The following is a 21,256-nucleotide window of genomic DNA, read 5'->3' on the forward strand; positions in this document are numbered from 1 at the left end:
CTATTAAAAGGTGCTTCACCTCCTTGGATCCATTCCTCCATCCATCTTTTCTCCCCCTTTTCCACCTCAGCTGCACCTCTTGACTCTCACAGTTCTTTCTTCTAAGACGCACAGACTGTCTCATCAAGGTCTCAGAGGAAGAAAAGGCATCACCTACTGCAGCCATGAATGGCACGGAAGGACCCAACTTTTATGTCCCCATGTCTAACAGGACTGGGTTGGTCCGCAGCCCATTTGAGTACCCTCAGTATTACCTGGCTGAACCCTGGAAGTACTCTCTTCTGGCTGCATACATGCTGTTCCTCATCATCACTGCTTTCCCCATTAACTTCCTCACCCTTTATGTCACTGTCAAGCACAAAAAACTGAGAAACCCTCTGAACTATGTTCTGCTCAACCTGGCAGTGGCTGACCTTTTTATGGTGGTTGGAGGCTTCACAGTCACACTCTACACAGCCCTGCATGGATATTTCAGCCTAGGTGTCGCAGGCTGCAATGTTGAAGGATTCTTTGCCACCTTAGGAGGTAAGAGAGAGAATCTTTCATTTGTGAAACTGTTCATGTATTGTTCATAAAGATTTGGATCAAAATGTCTTTCTACAAAGAAATTTGAAATAAAACAATATGTTGCCTTTATAATAATGTGTCTGATATCAGGTAAAGATCCTGTATTAGTTCCATAGTGAATTTTCACTGTGTTTTATATCTCAGGAGAGATTGCCTTGTGGTCCCTGGTGGTTTTGGCTATTGAGCGCTACGTTGTGGTCTGCAAGCCGATGACCAATTTTCGCTTTGGGGAAAAACATGCCATCGCTGGCCTTGGGTTCTCCTGGATCATGGCTCTGACCTGTGCTGCTCCCCCTTTGCTCGGATGGTCCCGGTACTCTGTTCTTTACTGTCTAAACTGTGTTTGCCTTGCTTCAAGACTACAGAAATATTGTTCTGATTATTTTCAGTATTTTTGTTTCACATAAAGCAGACCAGTAACATTACATTTTTTGTGTAATAGTGTTGATGGAAGTTTTGAGGTTATTGCTGTGTGTGGATGCAGGTACATCCCAGAGGGAATGCAGTGTTCCTGTGGGATTGACTACTACACTCCCAAGCCTGAGATCAACAACACCTCATTTGTCATCTATATGTTTGTCCTCCACTTCTGTATCCCTCTCTTCATCATTTTCTTCTGCTACAGTCGCCTGCTCTGCACTGTGCGAGCGGTAGGAACATCACTGTCAGTGCAGTATTAATAATAAGGATGTGATATATTGTTTAGCCCTGTAGAGAAATGCTTTCTTTCTTTTCCCTTCTCAAGGAAGGTAGAGTAGCAGAGTCTTTGGAGATGTGAGGGATTTAGTGGCTCAAGGACACTTCAGGAGGTTAGATTATTGCCAACATGGCAGCTTACACCCCGGTCCTCTCACTAAAGGGCAGCCTTCTCACTGTGTCATCCCAATGCCCTTGTTAATTATGGAAAAAACATCATTAAGTTTTAACTTTCACGAATATAATAAATTTGCTGTTAATCAACATTATTTGGGTCAAACAGTGTGAAAAAACAGTTGATGTGAATATTAATCTATCTCCTTCTCAAAACTTTAGTGATTTATATTTATATGAAGTATCTGCTGTTTTTTTTTTTTTTTTTACAATTCATAGTTTTGTTTCACCCTCTAATTTTACTATTTTTTTAAGCAAGAAGGCTGTAAAGCTTAAACCTAAACATATAATAAGTGATTAGTGGATGGGTAGAGAGGAGCACTTAGCAACAGGACCAGATATTTCTCTGAAGGCTCATTAACTGTAGTCAAATTAGTGAATGCCATTTATCTGCATACAGATGCAGCAGACTTCTGTGAATTGGTCCAGTTTTAAGACACACTTTGAGTGTGTCTTAAAACTGCCGTCACACTGTAATAAGACAATGTTAAACTCTGTAATGATGAATAAAATAAAATAAAATCAGAAGTGATTAATTGATGAGCCCTGTATGCTTGGACAAATACAGTATGAATTATGGAGGCTAGTTAACTGTAATGAACCCAGACATGTTTGCAGATATAAGCAGCCTTTCTACTTTAAAGTTGCAGCATGTAACAACATCAAAGGTCAGTGACAAAAAACTAAATATATATCTTTAAAACTGGGATTCTATTAATGTCTAATCATTTTACTAAAATAACAATATGTTTTTATTCTCTTAGATTGAGCCATTTATATCTTCTTGCCGTGGGTTGACATACAATATCAGTCAAAAATTTGGACACACTTTCCCATGCATTCCAATAGGTAATTGTGTCCAAACATTTGACTGGTAGTGCACATGGCAGCTGCCATATTTGTGCCTCCATTTTCACTACGGTGTTTCTGAAGGGACCAACAACTTGGTGTGTGAAGTGAGAACCCTCTGAGCTGTAAAACTAAAGTACCGGCTTTGTTTGATAGGTGCTAGAGCACTCTTTGGGAAAAGTAACACCTCGAATGGTACATAGAAGTAGACAGAATATATGTATGCTATTTTGAAGTATCTGTAGTTAAGTGATCGCTGCAGCACCTGTGGCTGCTGGATCATCTCACAGAAGAAACCATGTCTATGTCTAGAAGAATTTTGGCCACTGTTTGGCCACTGTCCAGTCACTGTGATTGGCAACTGAAGTAATTTCAATGGCTCTCTTTACTATTACATGCCAGTCAATCTTACACACTGTACCTTTAAATCTAACAAATTTCTTTCTTTTTTTTTTTTTTTGTCAAATTATGGTCATTTTGAGATTAGGAAAGTAAAATAAATCAAAACAAACAGAAAAGTAACAGCAACATTGTGTCACGAGTATTTGGCTGTGCTTGTCACTAAGCTGATTATCAAAATAATTACAAAATTTCAAATAAGTCAGTCATTAGTTTCAATCTTCTTCTTTTTGTTTTTTAATTGTTGTGCATTAAGATGTTCTGGTCACCAAATGTCCATAAACAGTACAGTAATCTACATAAATGATGATGTTTATCTGTAGCTAGCTGTATAAATCAGCAAATATTTTCTACAAGTCCACAAAAAATGCATCAGTTTTGTTCACAATTCCACCTTTTCCAAGTATCTATGTAGCAAATTTCAGCCCTTATGCAGCAGCTTGGATACATAATATGAAAGGTTAGAACAATAATGAAAGTGACAGATTTTTGTCTCTTTTCCTACTAACCTAAACATATATTATTAAGTGAATGTGCAGTTGAGTCTTTTGTAGAGTTTGTATACATTTACACTTACTTACTTGGTAAGTGTCCAAACTTTTGACTGGTAGTATAGACCTAGTATATAAATTGGATTTGTCTGTGCTCAGGCTGCAGCCCAGCAGCAGGAGTCTGAAACCACCCAGAGAGCAGAGAAAGAAGTGACGCGCATGGTTATTGTCATGGTTATCGCCTTCCTGGTGTGCTGGGTGCCCTATGCTACTGTAGCTTGGTACATCTTTGCCAATCAGGGGACTGAGTTTGGACCAGTGTTCATGTCAGCTCCGGCCTTCTTCGCCAAGAGTGCTGCTCTGTACAACCCAGTCATCTACATTCTGCTGAACAGACAGGTAAGCCAAGAAAATATCCTGGCTTGGTTGTTTTTAACTGAGTAAAGCAGAACTTTAATGGATGTTTCATGTAATGCAACCAAGTTAATTAACTCAAGTATGGTTTTTAAGTACAACTTTTTAACTTTTTAGTTTCATACTTTTTCTGAATAATTTCATGTCTATTTAGTGACCAGTATTATTAGGTTCACTTCAGTATTTTCAGTTGACAGCTGTACTAACTCACATTGAACAGCATATATATGTAGCTTAAATTAGAAAGGTTTTGTTAAAGGTAAACCAGCAGCCTCTACTGATTTCCTATCTTAACTTCTCACACTAATTTAAATGATACTGAGTACTTTTATTGAGATAAATTTGAAATGAAGTGTCTTATTTTTGTTTTAAGATGTGAGTACTCTTATAATCCAAGTGCTTCAGCGTCCGTGGGTTCTATCATGGGTTCTTCTTTGTGGTCTCCAGTTCAGAAACTGCATGATCACCACAGTGTGCTGTGGCAAGAACCCATTTGGAGACGATGAAGCTGCCGCTGCTGTCTCCAAAACCCAGACTTCATCCGTTTCCTCCAGCCAGGTGGCCCCTGCTTGACCCCTCACTCCCTTTCTGTCTGCTCCATCTGTCCCCACTCACCCAGGGACCCATCACCGCCAAGCAGCAATACGTTCTATTGGCCAATCCTCTTGACTTACCTCTCCAATTGTCCTCACTGCAGTTGGCACTGCAGTAACTTCAGTGGGACCGACTTAATCAAGAGCCAGCATGTGTATTTCCACTCCATTTAATCATGGAAAGTGTTCAGCTGGTCTCACAGATTTTTAACCCAGCATCATAAGGTTGCCATCTTGGTGATGGTCCAACTGAACACCTTCCAAGCTCCCCACTCCCCAAAAGCACACACCTTCTGATCATTGCCTGATTTCATCCACATCAACCCTTGTTTAAGTAAGTGTTGCAGCTATATCTCCCCAAAACAGACGCTTTAAACAATCAGTAATATGAATTTTTAGTTTTTTCTTTGAGAGGCATTTCTTTAGATATCTCATCTGAGTTTTCAGTGCATCCGATTTGTCCTCTTGTCTGGTCTTTGTGGTGATGAAGCTGAGGTGGTTAGCTTCCCTTATATCCGACATATAAGCGGAACACGGAATACGGTGGAATACGGTGCCTCCTGCAAGAGGCTGGATGAGTGTATGTGTGTATGTATATGTGTGTGTATGTGTATTTGGTAGATATTTATGTATCTTAATAGATACCAAAATGTCTGTGTGTGTGAATTAAGGAGGTATGAGGATTGTTTTTTGTTTGCTGTGTAATAGCTAGGATTTGAGGAAGTCGTTTTGTGCTCTGCAATAAAAACAAAGCTGAATGCACGACTTTTCCATTACTTTTTTTTTTTTCTAAATATTTACAAGGGTTTCCGAGAAGTTCCAGATGCTGGTTTGTGGGCTTTTGAGAGGAAGACCAGACCCTAATGGTTGTCAAATGCTGTTAAAAATGTTGTAATCCATTTAGGAACAAAGCACTTTAACAGTTAGAATAATAAATATCATTAGTTGACACTTTAAAATCCTAAATACTGTAATTTATTTCACAAACAAATAATTTGGCATCACAATTACAGTCTCTCAGATTATATTGAGCTTTTTCTTTCCTTAAATGTAAATTTCCCTCTTTAAATTGATCAGAAAGGATCCAACATGATATTCATTCATTCACAAGCACACTGATTAACACTTCTATATTGATGCAGTTCTTCCCAGTGAACTACATTAAACATTTGATCTAATAATTTGAAGTCTCCTTTCCTTATCAATCTGTCATTAACCTGCAAAGCACATTGGGACATATTGTTCAAAGCACCAATGGGAGTCAGCCACCCTTCTTTACCAGCCGCACCTGAGAACACTGCAGGCTTTAGGAAATGGGAAAAATTCTATTAATCCTGATGAACAGGCCACTTGAAAGCATTATAACACATCTATAAATATTGCTATAGACATTATATTACAGTACAGTGCATCATTGGCTCGTTCCCTTCAAAAAAGGGTTCAGTGCGTTAAAATTGCCTCCAGGGCTTTCTGCAGGTCCCAGTAACTGTGAAGACATCCAGGAAAAGCTCTGAGCTCCGACACATTCCTTGTAAAGCGTAGTTGAGCCAGACTGGAATTGTGTTTGAGTCATGGGGAAAGATTTGACATGATGCTTGAGAGGCAGGTTTAAATCCTTTGCTCTGCCAGTATTCTCCCTAGTAACAGTCTGCAAGAAAGACACTCGTGAACAAGAACTCCTTTGTGGCATTCCCAAGTAGCCGCGTAGGAGGGAGGAAGGCAGCCGGCAGCTTAGGAGAAAGAGATGGCGAGCAGAAGAGATGGGCAGGTTCAAGCTTCACTGCAGCACTCATAGATGTTGTCCTCAACAAGAGCAATGACCTGCTCGAATTTGTGGTGCAGCTGAGTGCGACGTGCAGTGGGGTTAGCCTCCAGAGCGTTCACCACCTGACCGGGGGAGATAGAACAGAAAAACACAGCAAAGATGACTTTCAAAAGCTGTCAAGCATTCATGCATCTATCTTTCTATCTAGAGAGAGAGGGAGGGAGGCAATAAGCCACCTGCCTGGACATAGAAAGTCGAACGAAAGAAAGAGAAAGCAGCAGAAGGAACAAGTGAAGTGCTTCAGCCTCTTCTGCCTTCACGCATGCCTCCACACTACAAAAGCTTTTGCTCTTCACATTTTTACAAAACCCACATCTGCTCTGTTTTTCATGCCCAATAGTTGTCACAGTGTCAGTGGGATTTATGGGCTCTTAGAAGCAGTGTGCTACCAGCCAGAGCGAACTGAGCTTGGGTGAGAGAATAGGCAATCAGGGGCCATTCACAGAGCTCTGTGAATCACAGTCTAAGCCCTTGGCCCCCGTCAGTACAGTAGCATGACAGAGGAACGCAGCTAAACAGTATTATCGTGAGGGTGCTCCATTAAGGCACAGTCACCACTGACTAAGCCTCTCTACAGAATAGTCACAGTAGTGAGGAAGCACGGGGGTGGACAGGAGGAGCTTGAAGAGGGCTAGTTCAAAGCAAAACAGGAGATTTGAAGCAGCAACTTAACAGTGTCATTAAGCAGATAGGGGTGTTGGATGAGGAGAAGGTAAACAGCACGCTGTTTGCTTAAACTGAAAGGTATCTGTGGGCTGGAAAGAGATGACTGAACAACACAGAATAGTGGCTGCTGCTTGGATGATAGCCCACATCTGATTGTTTCACCTTTGAAAGCCTTTGAAAACCTGTTTTTCTTTAACAAAACAGCTATTTCGTGCACATATTTAACAAGGCCATTTAGTGACAGGTTGCAAGTTTGTTTACTGTGCGTTTCATCTGTCAACAGGGCTATGATCTGCCACGCTGATACGTCACACTCCGATAGCCATCAGTGAAACCTAATACACCAAGTGGGCTTGGCTGAGGTGTTGCGGCTGCCAAGAAGGGCCAGTCTGAACATTCAGACGTGCCTACTCTACATCTTAAATCACAAAAACAGAGAATGGCAATGTGATATCTTACCTGGTTTCTGTATCTCTTGGCATATTGGTAGATTTCTGTCAAGGCCAAGTTGGTGTTAAATTCATTTCTGTACTTCTACAGGAAAAACATCAAAGTGTTAGATTAGATCAAATTCCAAAATTGGATAAAAGCAAGTAATTACAGGCTTTGTCAGAGCCAGATGAGTAACACGTGAGAATCTTTTGAACTCTTTACTTACCCTTGACTCCTCAGCTAGGTGAGCATTCATCTCCTGCTCGCTCAGAGGTGCCATTTCTTGAATCTGTTGGTAGTAGCACTGGACTCTCTTCTTATACTCTGGGATCTCCTTGGCATACAACAGTTTGTTGGTAGGGGAGTCCTAAAAAAAGACCAATATTTCAGTTTAGTTGAGCACTGTGGCTCAGTTTTTAAAATTCCGTTGATTAAGAGAAAGTTGAATGAAACCAAAGAAGGTCTCCTCATGCAATACAAGGGCTTTAGATACTTGGATTGTAGTTTGATGGTACTTTGAACTCCCCTCCTGCCAATATTGAAATAATACAGTTTTTAGTAGTAGTAGTTTGCTCCTCCTATCTGAACCAAGTCATTGCATTACAGGATAGAGATGGTCACCAAGAATCATTTTGCATTGATTTGCTGTGACCCTTTCCTCTGAGGGAATAAGCAGACCTAAAACCTTACTAGCAAAATGCTCCTGATTGAGTAATCGGGGCTCCGTGCGGTCAAGGACTCCAGTTTTTCCCTTTAATTTGTCACCCCAAGATTATATCTGCAAAACACATGGTCTGCCACTAAAGCTTGATTCATCCTAAAGATTAAACTGCACTGCATTAAATAAAAGTTCCAACCTTGATTCACCTTGAGATGTGGCAACAAGAAAATGCTGCTCACATATTTATACCCTGGAAATAAAACTTTGGGTAGAGTTTTATTTTCTCTTCAAAACAGTTTCAACATCACTATACCTGACCAATGAGCTTTCTTCTTCAAGGTCTTCAAGCCCATCATTTTCCGCTTGCAGTGCTTTAAATATCACTGCAATCCAGTCACTCTGTCTCTCAGACCCACTACTGGGCAACCCACCTCCATGCAATCAACTCCAGGATGTCCTCAGACATGCAACTGACATTTTCCATCAACCCCATGCTGGCTTTATTCGACCACCATCAGCATCTTAACTTCGGGAATATTGGCCTTTACTTGACAAAGATACTTCACACTGATGAGTCTAATCACTACACACTACTCTCTGTTGCCTTCCGAATAAAATTTCTGAGAAACTTCAAATTACCCCTCTATATAAAATAATATAATACTTCTGATTGTATCAGAATTATTATTCCATATTGTATCTGATTATCTGGACCTAAAGTTGTTGTACATATCACAATTTCAAGCCAGTCTTTGCCAAATGTCTTTAATCTGTCATCTCCTTTTCCTTGCCAGAAAAAAAGAAGCTTTTTCATCTCTGGTGCTCCTATAAGTAGCTGTTAAATTAAACTGGACATCATTTCTCGGTGACTCAATCTAAATCAGTATAAAGTGAGACAATGGAGGGAGGGAACAGTTTCCCTTTCCACATAACAGGAGTCTCGGAGCCAGAGAACATTCCAGTCTAAACAACCCTCCCTGCAGTCACTTCAGTCTCTCACACTGGTGCTTATTCAAGCAGGAAGAAAAGCAGCGGGGCTAAAAGGCTGTGGGCATATTCCAGTTTTAGTGGTGACTACTGTGAGCTTTGTGTGGCGTGAGTTTGTGTCTGTGGGAGAGAAAAAGGGACAGAGAGAAAGTGGGACAGGGAAACAGAGGGCATAAAAGAGACTGGCAGCCACAGCTTTCAGTAGTGGTAGAGGTGCTTACAGCGCACCTTAATATTTTTCATGTGTCATGAGTTATTTGTGTCACCTTTTGTGAGCATTAAATGTGCTGAGGAACTAAGAGGCTGCAGCCACTGCTCCTTGATGATAGGGAACCCTCTCTCTTCCTGTCCGCAAGGTCACTTCCTGCTGTTTCCCCATCTGCCTAGTAACCCCCCAGTGACCCTGTGGTCCTCAATACTCTGCATCTCGCCAGATAAGACGGTTTCTGTGGATACCACGGGCAATGCTTAGCTTCCTACCTCCTGTTCCCCCCTGCTGAGCTCCTGCTAATCCAGATCTAATACCCTTCCCCTTCACCATCTTTTCCTGTGACCATCATCACACATGCACGTACACAAGCACAAATAAGCAACCATAAACACTCAAAATGGAGAGGAGTGCCATGCCTCTCTCCTTGACCTGTGCACAGCAATATCCTTGATCCAGGACCCTACAATACAGGCACAGCCAGATGCGACTTAATAATGAGAGAGCTGCAGACACACTCCATCTCATCTCTGAAGGTTTTATGTGTGTCTTTGCACCCCTGGACATGCATTTTCCAACAGGTACATGTGAATATCGTTGCTATGAGCACACTGGATTTTTGGCACTGAAGTGAAGTATATAAATCAGAGTGTTTCTCTGTGAAAAGGAGCATTATAAGATGAGTCCTCGGCTTTCTCTAGGGAGGAAGCCAGTCAGAGAGAGACAGGAAGCAGAGCGTGCTCAGGGTCACGGTGTCTGAAGGATGAGACAGATTTGTGAGCGGTGAGGACATTGACATGCTAGCACACACGCATAGACAAGCAGATAGGAAGACAGAAAAATGTACACACAGTATAGATACACACAAACCCACGTGCAACACAAAAAGAGATCCCTGGTGCTCATGACCTTGGACCAACCGAATGGGCTGAAATAACATGAGGAGAGGTAGATGGAGCTGACAGTCTGAAGGCTTAGGGATGACGATACACAGGGGGACTCGAGGTGTGTGTGCATGCCTGTGAGTGTGTGGGGGGGAGTGTCTGAAAGCTAAGTACATACAGTAGATACACTGATACATAAATTTGATTGATGGGTGCAGAACAATAAATAAGAGGTTTCAAAATGTGGAGATGGAAAAAACAGCAGGGAGGAACGAATCTGTTCCTCGCAAGGTGACTGTTTTATATTTCTGTATCCGATTTTGAACCCACTAACCTGAAGCCCAACTTAAAATATTGTCCACATATTTTGCTCATAAAAAAGGATCTTATAGTAACACTTTGTGGCCAAAAGCTAACCCAATAGATTTGGTGGCTTGTTACTCTAATCAGGTTTGTTCTGATTTGCAAACCAACTTGTGAATTTGATCAGTACAGCTGACGACTTTGAGATGGCTGCACACTCTCGTGTTCATTGACAAGTATTATTGCTGCAAACTAAGACCAGCAACTGCACGATTGAAGGAATTAAGTAGACAATGTTCAACCCAGTGAAGCAAAAGACCTATGAATAAATCGAACAGAATGATTCATTCATAGATTAATTACTCATTCTGTTTGATTGAAAGTAAAACAACAAAAAAAAAAAAAAAAAAACCCAAACAAAACCAGGAGGAAGAGTGCTTACTCACCCTCCCCTCATTTCCATTGATTAAACCTGCCCAGCTAAAACCAGTCCAACATCTTCAACAAATTTTTTGTAAAGTTTCCTGATCTAGAGTAAAGCTGAAATTAGTCCTAGTTCCCTTTGCACAGTGGATTTTTTTAACTAACAAATATTAGACAGAAGAAATATGGATAAGGTCATATGACATGGGTAAATATCAGGATGCATGTGCTCACTGGGTTCTGCTGGGGTCTGTATTTTTTTTTTCTGGTGGAGTTTTCCCAAAGAGCTTTTGAAATGCATAAAAGAATCAAAATAGCACCCAGAGGTCCAAGAGGCACACCCAACTAAAAGAAATGCTGCAAGGAAAGAGAGATTTTGATTCCTGTACTAAAATATATTACAGAGTTTAAGTTTAGAAGAATGACCTTGAAATCAAGAATCAGTTACTGTATGTTACATGTTGTTTATTCTTTCAGTCAAATCCACCAAAGTTCACTTGGAAGCTCACTGAGACCCATTTCCCAGGGGATGCTGATCCATTTCTATGAATTTGATGACAGCATCCACATTTCTTTGAATTTTTTGGACTTGCCAAACTTTATTTTAACAAAGATAAACAAGTTAAGTGTGAACACCCCTTAATTTATCACCATATTTCAAACTGTCTTTACAGCAGCTTGTTTGATGGTTGACAAGTTTTGTATTTGTCAATGCAGCTCTTTCTGGTGAAATGTTGAGACTGAAAAGGGGAACTGCTAATAGCAACTCTGAAAAAGCCTGAGAGTGAGAGCGAGAGTGTGATACCCACCTTGCCAAGCTGCAGGTCAGAAATAGAGCAGGCATCGATGAAGGCCTGGGCGATGACAGATAGACAGGCATCCATGTGATCTGTCTTATCAATGTCAAACACAAACTGTGGGTTCTTCAGGATGTTCACCCAGAAACGCAGAGGTAAACTGCACAGGCAGGGAGAGATAAGCTTTAAAAAGACTTGCACTCGCACAGTGAGGCAGACCAAAGGGGGCTTAAAAAGAGCATTTAGTTGACTACCTATTGGTTTTCCAGATGTGCAGGGTGTCTGGGTCTGTGATGCCCCGTTTGTCAGCCTGCTCCTCAAGGAAGTCAAAAAAGTATTTGACAGCCAGAGGCGGGCGGTCCAGAGGGATGCTGAGGATGGCCTGAAAGAGGTCATCTAAAAACTTCTGAAGAGTTCCCTGTGGAGTAACAGAGTATACACAGTATTCAGACACATGAGGTCCGTAAGGTTGTTACAAGCCATGAAAATATGACAATGAAAAGTGACGTGTTTTGACTTTATGTGGCAGTGTTAGCAACACGATCGGTCTCTTGTTTCTGCTAACCTTTGTGGACAGCAGGCGCGTCAGATAGATTTCAGGCAGGACTTTCTTGCGATGGCTGTGCCTGTGTGACTTCTTGGTCTCTATTAACTCATCATGAGGTAGGACCTGAAAAACCAGAGGTCAAGCTTAAGGCACACAGGTTGAAGCAATGAATCACGGCATGAGCAGCTGAGTGAATGCACTACTGTGTTCACTGCATGAGCTGTCATAGGGGAATTTTCTGCTTCTTGCATTAGTCACATGATCCAAACTCCACATCAGGGTATTTTGAAACACTCAATAATAAACAGAATTAGGGAAGTGATGGGAGTTGGGAAATTTGTTCTTTGCAATTGCTGTGAACTGGATCATGACTCTGACTTGCTCCTACAAGTCTCAATAGAGATGAGGAAAAGAAAGAAGCAAATTCATCCTACTCTGCTCCAAAACTGTCCAGTAAAACTAACTATTCACCCGGCAAATTGTATTCCAAAGAACTCATTATTGTAAAGTCAAAGGGCCCATATCTTAGCTGACGTTTATGAAAGAGCTTAAGCTGCATTAGCGCTGTCATGTCTCCTCAGCAGCTTTCCTTTCACCTCCATTCACCCCCCAATTCTCTCTGTCGTCAGACTTGCTGCGGGCTGACTAACAATAGCACATAGGAAAAGCTCCAGTAATAAACTCATGTATAGAAAAATTACTCATAAAAAATACTCACCAAGTGTACATACTTCTCTGTATCCAAATCTTTGACTAAAAGGAGACAAAAAAAACAAACAAAAACAATGTGCAATCAGTGAGGTGGAGACATCAGAGAATGAGAGGAGACAGGAGGAGGAAGCACAGAGGAGTGTTACAGATACGAATGAGAAAAAAAAAAGATTGACAGGAGAGCAAGAGAGAAAGAGTGCAAGAGGAGAAAGTGATTAGGGTGGACTATGGGCCTGAAGGGGAGGGCAGCTGTCTGAGAGAATGAAAGAGAAAGATTACGAGTGAGAGAAGAGAGAAAAGAGAGAGATTAGGGTAGACAGACACTGAGTCTGTGAATGGTTGTGGAGCTGCTGTAATGAGATGGTAATGCTTGGCCAACGCTGGGAATAAAAACATTAAAGCTAGCTGGTTTATATATAGATCTAAACACAAACATACTCATACAAATGCATGAACAGATATGAGCACAAGGACAAATGTAGATTCATGTTCAAACAAAGCTTGAATACTGGCTCACAGACAAATATAGTAAATTATTGTGCACACAACAGCTAAAACAAAGACAGGCATTTATGCATATACACACACAAACACCCTCAGCGTGAGTGTGTTCTCATTTCAGCCCACTCTGGCAAAGATGCTCCTGCTTAACGGGCCTCAGTCCAGACCCTCAGCACTGATCACAGGCAGTCAGGACAGTGTTTCGTATTAGCCTGGGAGCACTACAGACTCATAACATCCCCTTAACGCTTTGAAACAGGAGCCAGGTTTGGCACGCATGAGCCTGTTTTTGGCCCAGTATGAATGATAGAGAAGGCTTCGATGGACAGAGTCCGAATCAAACTGAGCCCTGGTCTGGCGCTAATTATATGAGGTGGACCGTCAATGACAAATGCACAAGCCCATTAAAGGCTGAATGTAAACGCATCTGATGCTGGACATTGGGCCAACTTTTGTCACATTTTTCTCATAGTCTGACACACGCTAATGGAATACATCTACAAGATGGAAAAAAGGGCTTTGACAGAGTCATTAGCATAAGAGAATGTGTTGTGATATATTAGGTATGAGTGTCTTTAAATGTCGTCTTTTGGAGATGGCATGCTGATGATTTCATGCATGTTTACATGAGCAGCTCATGTGCTCATAATCAGCTAAGCATTTACTGTTTCTTGTGATGTAGTGGGTGTGTGTACTTATCCAAATGTGGGTAAGTGTGTGTGACAAAGTGAAATGAAGTGGGCCTATTTAAAGGTGACGTACCTCTCTCCAAGGTGTTCTCTTTTTTGTCTTTCATGCTCATGGCCAGCGATGCTCCCTCTGGGATCTGTGAAAAGGGGGAGGGGAGAAGAAGGAGAAGTGAGGGAAAAGACACAAGAGAGGCCAGAGGCCACAGGGTTAGGGGTGAGCTGGGGTGCACCACAACAGCATCATTAGGAATGTCCTCAAGGGGAATGCGGCTCTGAGGCGCAAGTGTTTGTGTATGTGCACGTGTGTTGGTCTTGTGTGCATCTAGAGCGGTGGCAAGTTTGCAGAGGCCTGGCTGGGCTCATTAAAGTCAACCCCCAGTGAAATGGATTGAACAGCCTCGCCAGTGAACCCAGACTGCTGGTACATGCTGCAGCTCGTTGCTTTCACAGCTCTGTCCCCACGCCTCAGAAAAAACTCAACAGAGCACTTAACAAGTACAGGTAACAGGTCAAAGGTCAAGAGTCACTGCACGTTTGTTTACTCAGGCACAAATCAACGAAGACATAAGCAAACATGCAAACACAAAGACATTCCTGATGGCAAGCCTGTGTATTTTACAATTATTTTCTTTTCTATACAGTTGCCAGATGTAGCAATTATAGCTTTTCTTGGAGAACAATAATGGTAAAAAAAGTTTCTGTGGAATTTCTAAAAATAAATTATATATATATATATATATATATATATGTGTGTGTGTGTGTGTGTGTGTGTGCGTGTGTGTGTGTGTGTGTACCTTAGAGGTTCAAGGTTATGATGGTGTCCTTCAGAGACCATTTAGTAAGTGTTTTACAAACTAATCAGCCATTAAATAATCAAGTTAAAATGTAAATAAACCAATCCTGAGTTATGGACAGAAGTGTATAATGGGTTCCATCTCAATAAGTAATGACAGTAACTTTTATGACCTGAAGTATATGGCAATATACACTCAAAGTAACTATATTTAGACAATAGGGCATCTTTTAATAGTGATGTGTTAGTACCTAAGTAAAACATTTGAGTACTTTGTCCACTGGCAGTATGTGCAGTGTCTGGACACATATTCTGTAACAGTTTACCAACTTATGAAAAATAATTTTTGTTTAAAAAGTCACATTCACCTTTTATTCAAACACCAAAAAGACATTTACTGTCATGATCATTAATCTGCACAATAAATTCAAACTTTTTTTTTAAATAAATAACTTACGATAAGCCGCTAATACAATGTAAGCCCTCCTTCCACTCAAAAATGTGTGTGCATGTTGTTATTTTAGTTCAGCATGTGACCTTCACTGTGTAGATTGATTTACATATAGTATGTGTTGAGTTTGTTTTCACCTTTATCTGTTGAACTGGGAAATGTTCCAGAGGGAATATCTGATTTAACGAGTCAGAGAATGATTCTGTGACATGGCAACTCACTGGAAGCCAATTATAGTGAAATAAGGAACACAGTGAAAGAATGACTGTAAAGCTGAATCCTTCAGGGTGCTGAATTTGACAATGAACCTAAAATTTGGAGACGAATTGGGTGTAGATGTTCTAATATCAAGATTCCGGGATTACAAATTAAAAAATATTTGCATCAAGCTTTCATGCCACTTTAATGCCATTAGTCAAATGATTACCACCCCTCGTCCCCTTTTACATCAGTCAGTTTGACTAACTTTTAAGAAGTAGTTTATAGAAAGGTGAAAACACTTTGACCTCAGATGTAGTCGAAAAACACACTGCAAAAACTAAGCTAGAAAAATCCACAAAGTAAAAGTTTTCACAATTATGGAAAGTTAATTAAAAACTTGATTAAAACAAAACATAATTCATACATATTCATCAGTAACAAACATACAGACATGACCTATCCTTAATCCTCTACAGCTGCTGTAAAAGAGCAGCAAACACCACCAAAAGCAGACCCACAATCTGCCAGCAACACCCCTGCACTGAGGTCTCACCTTCAGCACCTCAGCTATGGCTCATATGATAGTGATATCACCCACCCAAGTGGTTACACACAACTGCACACACACCTGGTAATGGAAGACTGTGTTGAGTTTCTTTCGACCATCCTCTATCACTGAGGAGTTGTCCAGGTCTTGCAGAAGCTTACTGTTGCTTCCAGAGTCAAACCACTCTGGGGGAAAGAGAAGAAGAAAGGAGGTAGAGGTGTTAGACAATTTCATTTTGAATTTGAAAAAGAATAGGCGAGACAGACGGCAGCCGTGCTCTAACTCTGTGTCATGACCTGTGGAAATATTCCTGGACCATTAATCAAATCAGCTCTGCAGGCTCCGCAGCCTCTGAAAGCAATAACTCTTTGTGATTATGACTGTACACTCTCCTCAATGCATTCTGTCATTTATTATATTGCAGCCTCAGGTTAGTTAGGCTTCATGAGAAGAATTGACCTTTTGCAAAGGAGATTACTATATCTTGGAGGGTCGGAGAGGGAAGAGGATGAAAATAATCAGAGAAAATGTGCTCTTACCCAGGTCCACATCCTCTGCTCGAGGCCACTGGGAGAACGGCAGGTTTTTATAAAAGGCTTCTATAATTTTTTCTTTAACCTGGCAGATTGTATCGGTATTCATGACCCTGACAGACAGTGAGTCCATGCCGCAGCCCTGGAACGACACGTTGATGTTCTGCAGAAACAAAGTATGAAATGCTTAGCAAAAGTGAGGGAGTTTTAAATTTCACAAACTCTCTCTTAGTCATTTCAATTGGACACACAAGTTTCTGACTGACTGGATATGAGAAAGGTGAGCTGGAAGTGTGTGGGGTATCTGACCTGTGGTTTGGCCTCAATGTTCTCCCGGAGCAGCCACTCCTCATTGAGGGTGTAGCGAGCCTTCCCTGTGATGGCATCTATTGAGCCCTTGTTGATTTGCTGCTTGATTGCACAAAGCAGCAGGAAAAAGGGCTCACCCACTGTTTCCTGGAAAATGAGACCCAAAAGTGGAGTCAAAAATAGAGGATGTGGGCTGTTGTTTTATTCAAATCTACCCTGAGCCATCTTCTTCTTCCTCACCTTGAGGTAGCTGTACATGCAGATAGACATCCAGTTGGTAAGCATTTTCTCCACAACAGACTCTGTGCGGCGCAGCATCAGTTTGGGGTTCTTGGAGGCCGAAGCATCGATCAGATCTACCAGGAGGTCTTTCATGATACTGGTGTAGTACTCAAGTTTACCATGGAGGGCGATGGTGAGCAAGGATGCCAGGCTGCATCTGAGGGGTGAGGTAACAGATTAGCAGAGGACACAGAAGAGCAAAAACATGCTTGTACACAGATGCCCCATCAGTGTGTGGTCAGTAGAGATTTGAAAAAGAAAAAAAAAACAAAAAAAACACTGAACCAAAACATGATTTAGTCCTTCCTAATGCACCTGTTACTATAGAGCCAAACAAAGGTCTGATCTAATGTAGGGAGTGTCTGAGTCAGTGTAGAGAGGTGCTGGGGATTTCCTTAACAAAGCCCCCTTAATCCAGCTGGAAGAGGCTACCTCAGTCAGTAAGTGCTGACGTTGTGCAGGGAAAGGGATGTGGTCTGGCCCCTGGAATTTCTTTCTGAGTCACAGTGACTAGCTAGGTTTAGGACACCAGGAACAAAACAGCTACACTGATAAATGGGTGAGTATTTACAAAGCTGAAGCAAGCACTTTGCAGAGCAGCCAGCCTGTGAAAATATAAACTTAAAGTAGTATGATAAATACCGCTGCTATATCCAGAAAAGTTCATTATATATTTATTTGACTTTTGCTGTGGAAGCTCAGGTGTTCTAGTGCTTGTCTGTACTGATGTAGGTTATTAGAGGTAATTTTAAATAACGTATTCTACAATTACTTTTAAAACATATATAAAACAAATACAGCATGCAGCAGAAATGAATAAAACAGCTGCATGATATTATCTTTTAAGTTGATTGGTGAACTGTGGGGAAAAAATCGAGAACAACATTTGCCTTTCAGTAGGGGTGTTTCTGGATATTTGGCTGATGTAAAGCCAATATTTACTCATATTTTGTTTTATTTTTGTCTCTTCAATGTCTTTAAGGACATATATGGATCATTAGCTGCTATATTTTCAGATGCTTATATTGCCTATTTCCTGTAAAATTATTGCTATTATATCTGTTTATCACTTTTTGCTTAATGAGTGAAAAGTAGGAAGCTTTAACAATATGAATGAACAATAAGAATAAGAAAAGAAGGTGAAAGTAAGAAAGCTGAGACAATGCACTGAGACATGCTGAAATACTGTGCAAAAATAAGATCATCTGCAGAGTTGGTGATAATTAATTTGTGTTCTTAAGTTATTTGGGTTTTTTATCCTTTAACTTAGCTATTGCAGCTGAACACACAAGCTATTTTTAAGTTTGGAAGAAAAACTATCCTTGTTCAGTATGTCTCAGATCAGCTTCATCAACTTCACAACATCCCAGACACACACACAAATCTCAGCGCATGTGTCTTTTAAAGGTGGGTCAGTGAAGGCTGAACCACAGTAAGTGATCACTTTGCAAAGGTGATCTCAAAAACAAAGGCTGAGTCAGTTGTTGTTCTTTGCTTCTACAACTCAATAGAATAAAACTGGTCTGTAATTTTAACCATATGTGTACACCAGTGAGGGCAGTAATTCTACTTATGATCATAATTTTCTATAGCATACTAAAATAGCAAAACAACACAAAAGAGATGACTGTGGAATTACCAACTACAATAAAGGATTAAACAGACATATCTTCAATAAGTCTGTTGTGGAACATATAATCTGCATTATAGTCATCTGTTTAAGCAGCAGCATCAGAGTCAGAGACTTAAAGAAACTAAGCAAACTGTTTTAAGAGGGCTGGATCTGTGTGGGGACAACTCTGGAGCTCCTGGAGCTGATTGTCCAGAGAAAAAAAGCTGCAAAAGCTGCTGAATATAATGGGCAATATTTTACACCTTCACTGAGAGTGTATTTAGTAAGTAGCTTCTTCAGGTCAGATGTAAGACAGAAAGGAACAGGAAGTCTTTCCTGCCATTATGCTCTGAAACTCAAGTGATAAACTTTTTACCTAACTCAATTTTCATACTCCTTTTAACCCATAAGAGCCCGACGTGACACATTTGTCACATACAGTTTCTGAGAAATTTTGCTTCAATATATAGTATAAACTTTGTATAAACACAATCTGACACTCATCTTCTGTCCCCTAATTGATACTCAGAAGCAGAAAACCATATTATAATATTTTTAATATATCACATGGTAATAAATGATAGATATCCTCCCCCCCAAAAAATGTTAATTTTTTTGTTACATTTTGTTAAAGGGCCAAATAAAGACCTCATATTTAAATAATTGGACTTTTCTTTGGACTTTTCTTACCATTTTTTCATGGGTCGGGCCTTAATGGGTTAAACAACTGTCTGACTTAACTGGTCATCTATCAATGACATCCAGGTACTGTTTTCACCAGTGAGGTGCCATGAAAATGAAGTTTTAAGCAGCCTTAAAAATATTTCACAAGCTACGACACCATCGCCAGCACCACAAACATAAACGAATCAGAATCTTCTTTGGAATGACTCCTTGGTGGACGTTGTAACTGAACGACAGCAAATGATGCAGTTACCTGTCGCGTACAGCAAAGTCCTTCTGCTGCTCCAAGGCGTGGACGAATGTGATCAGGAAGTGCTTGTTACTGAGGAGGGTGGAGAACAGTGTGATGCCCTCTTCTATGTTCGGCTTTGTTGTGTTGGTGGCCTGATGACAGAGGATGACAGAGGGCAGATGAAACAGTGACTTCTCTGCATGATTTTGCTCTAACTGGATTACACACCTGCTGCGCGCTCCCTAATCTATTTCACCACCCTTCGTCTCAAATGATCCATCTGGTGTACACCTCATCTCCCCCCCCCCCCCCCCACACCTCTTCAGGCACCTCCCTCTTAGGTTTTTTTACACACTATCTGTATCTCCCACTCCAGTTCCTTACTGTGCGTGATTGTCGCTAAATATGCTGAGTCGTCTTAATGAGTGTGACCTATCTATGGGTGTGACTGAGCAATGGTGTGATGAAGTCTTCCCTCTGGACTGCAGCCATATGGTGCAGTTTGCAGCCTGACAGAAGGAGAACAAGGGTGTCCATTAAGATAAATGCCCGCCTGTGAGATTTATTCGCTATGACCTGGAAAACACTTCCTGCGAAGACAATGTAGATCCAAGGCACTTCATCACTGTTAGACAGGCTCCCCTGGCTGCCGACCCAAAAGTAGCACTGCAATCTTTACTTTCTCTCGTTATAAGTTGTGCACACACATGCACATGCTTTCACTTTGAGCACGCATTCACATTTATGTGTATAAACACACTCCCGCCTGCCCCAACACAGGCACACACACACTACAACTCGAGATGGATTTCAATGAAAAGCATACTGTTCAGTCGTCCAAGAGCCAGAGGGGAGAGTGGCCACAACCTGCCATCAACTTACTGAAGAAGCATGTTGTTTGACAAGCTGGATTTCAAACTCACTCACTAGAAAGTATTAAATGACACACATTACCACCTCCATTTGCACACTCAAGAACATGTGAGCTCAAACAGAAATGCTCCACATACACATAATAAAAAGCGCTCCAACGCACAATTTGTTTCTCTTTACTGCTCATCTACTCTAACCCCACCATGAAACCTTAATAAGCTTCATTGTGACCCAGTTGAGAAACAAGGAAGAAAAATGCCCACATCAAGGGAGAGGAAAACCTAACAACCTTAATGGTTTAACCCTTCACCTGCCAGTCCTGTAGCAGTGGGTGGGTCTCTGGCAGTGCACGAGGTCCCAGGGAATCATTTTCGTAGGCGGGCTGGACCAGGCTCCTCTCGTAATCTGAACACATCTGAAACAGACAAAAACACACCCAGAAAACTGTAAAAACAAAGTCAGCTGCTGCTATAAACACAGGCAGAGGGACTGACAGGGAAAACAAAAAGAACTGGCCTGCAATTGTTGGCGTGTACCGTGCAGTGCAGAACTAAAGCAAAAAAATTGGTGAAGAGGTCTTGAATAGGGCTTGAGTGGTCATGAAAAGGAACCGTGACAGTAGACGTCATGATCAGTAATGGCTTCGAGGCAAAGTTAACCGGAGTTAAAAGGAAGTCTTTCAACACTGTCTACAAGTCTTTCAACATTGTCTATAGTTTCAGGACAGCTACATTTGGCCCATATTCCAACTGTGTCTAACACTGTTTTGTGTGTGTAATCTCAGACAACCAGAAGCTCTCATGGAAAAACAAGGGCATGCAAGCCCAAGAGTGTTTGCTGTTTTAGCAAAAAACTTTGGAGGGATGTTACTGCAGTGGCAACGCATGAATTAATGTTTCCCTCCTCGCAGCACTTCAACACT

General features: G+C 41.1%; 2 protein-coding genes across 2 annotated transcripts in view; one reads left to right on the plus strand and one right to left on the minus strand.

Moving 5' to 3' along the window:
• The first annotated feature begins 26 nt into the window (after window positions 1-26).
• Window positions 27-4,163, plus strand: LOC121651471 (rhodopsin-like). Its single transcript, XM_042003706.1, has 5 exons — window positions 27-525; window positions 712-880; window positions 1,052-1,217; window positions 3,336-3,575; window positions 4,038-4,163. Exons 1-5 carry the CDS (start codon window positions 165-167, stop codon window positions 4,161-4,163), a joined length of 1,062 nt encoding a protein of 353 aa, XP_041859640.1. The 5' UTR covers window positions 27-164.
• A 979-nt stretch (window positions 4,164-5,142) lies between these two features.
• The window catches only part of plxnd1 (plexin D1), a 67,233-nt gene continuing 51,119 nt past the window's right edge, over window positions 5,143-21,256 (minus strand). Inside the window, exons 23-36 of the mRNA XM_042003700.1 lie at window positions 20,645-20,749; window positions 19,483-19,613; window positions 16,892-17,090; window positions 16,652-16,798; window positions 16,349-16,505; window positions 15,891-15,994; window positions 13,891-13,954; window positions 12,635-12,669; window positions 11,935-12,039; window positions 11,624-11,787; window positions 11,382-11,529; window positions 7,333-7,473; window positions 7,134-7,208; window positions 5,143-6,070 (exon numbers count right to left, since the gene is read on the minus strand). Coding sequence (XP_041859634.1) covers window positions 5,954-6,070; window positions 7,134-7,208; window positions 7,333-7,473; window positions 11,382-11,529; window positions 11,624-11,787; window positions 11,935-12,039; window positions 12,635-12,669; window positions 13,891-13,954; window positions 15,891-15,994; window positions 16,349-16,505; window positions 16,652-16,798; window positions 16,892-17,090; window positions 19,483-19,613; window positions 20,645-20,749 — 1,692 coding nt within the window. The 3' untranslated portion in view covers window positions 5,143-5,953. The remainder of the gene's footprint in view (window positions 6,071-7,133; window positions 7,209-7,332; window positions 7,474-11,381; window positions 11,530-11,623; window positions 11,788-11,934; window positions 12,040-12,634; window positions 12,670-13,890; window positions 13,955-15,890; window positions 15,995-16,348; window positions 16,506-16,651; window positions 16,799-16,891; window positions 17,091-19,482; window positions 19,614-20,644; window positions 20,750-21,256) is intronic.

This window comes from Melanotaenia boesemani, chromosome 13, assembly GCF_017639745.1.
Source record: "Melanotaenia boesemani isolate fMelBoe1 chromosome 13, fMelBoe1.pri, whole genome shotgun sequence".
In the NCBI taxonomy this organism is placed as follows: Eukaryota; Metazoa; Chordata; class Actinopteri; order Atheriniformes; family Melanotaeniidae; genus Melanotaenia; species Melanotaenia boesemani.

What these genes read in the sequence shown, in the direction of transcription:
- LOC121651471 (XM_042003706.1), top strand. Translation starts at nt 165, where the DNA reads ATGAATGGCACGGAAGGACCCAACTTTTATGTCCCCATGTCTAACAGG. An exon ending in ATTCTTTGCCACCTTAGGAG is followed by an intron (nt 526 to 711) that starts GTAAGAGAGAGA and finishes TTTATATCTCAG; the next exon opens with GAGAGATTGCCTTGTGGTCC. An exon ending in CCTTTGCTCGGATGGTCCCG is followed by an intron (nt 881 to 1,051) that starts GTACTCTGTTCT and finishes GTGTGGATGCAG; the next exon opens with GTACATCCCAGAGGGAATGC.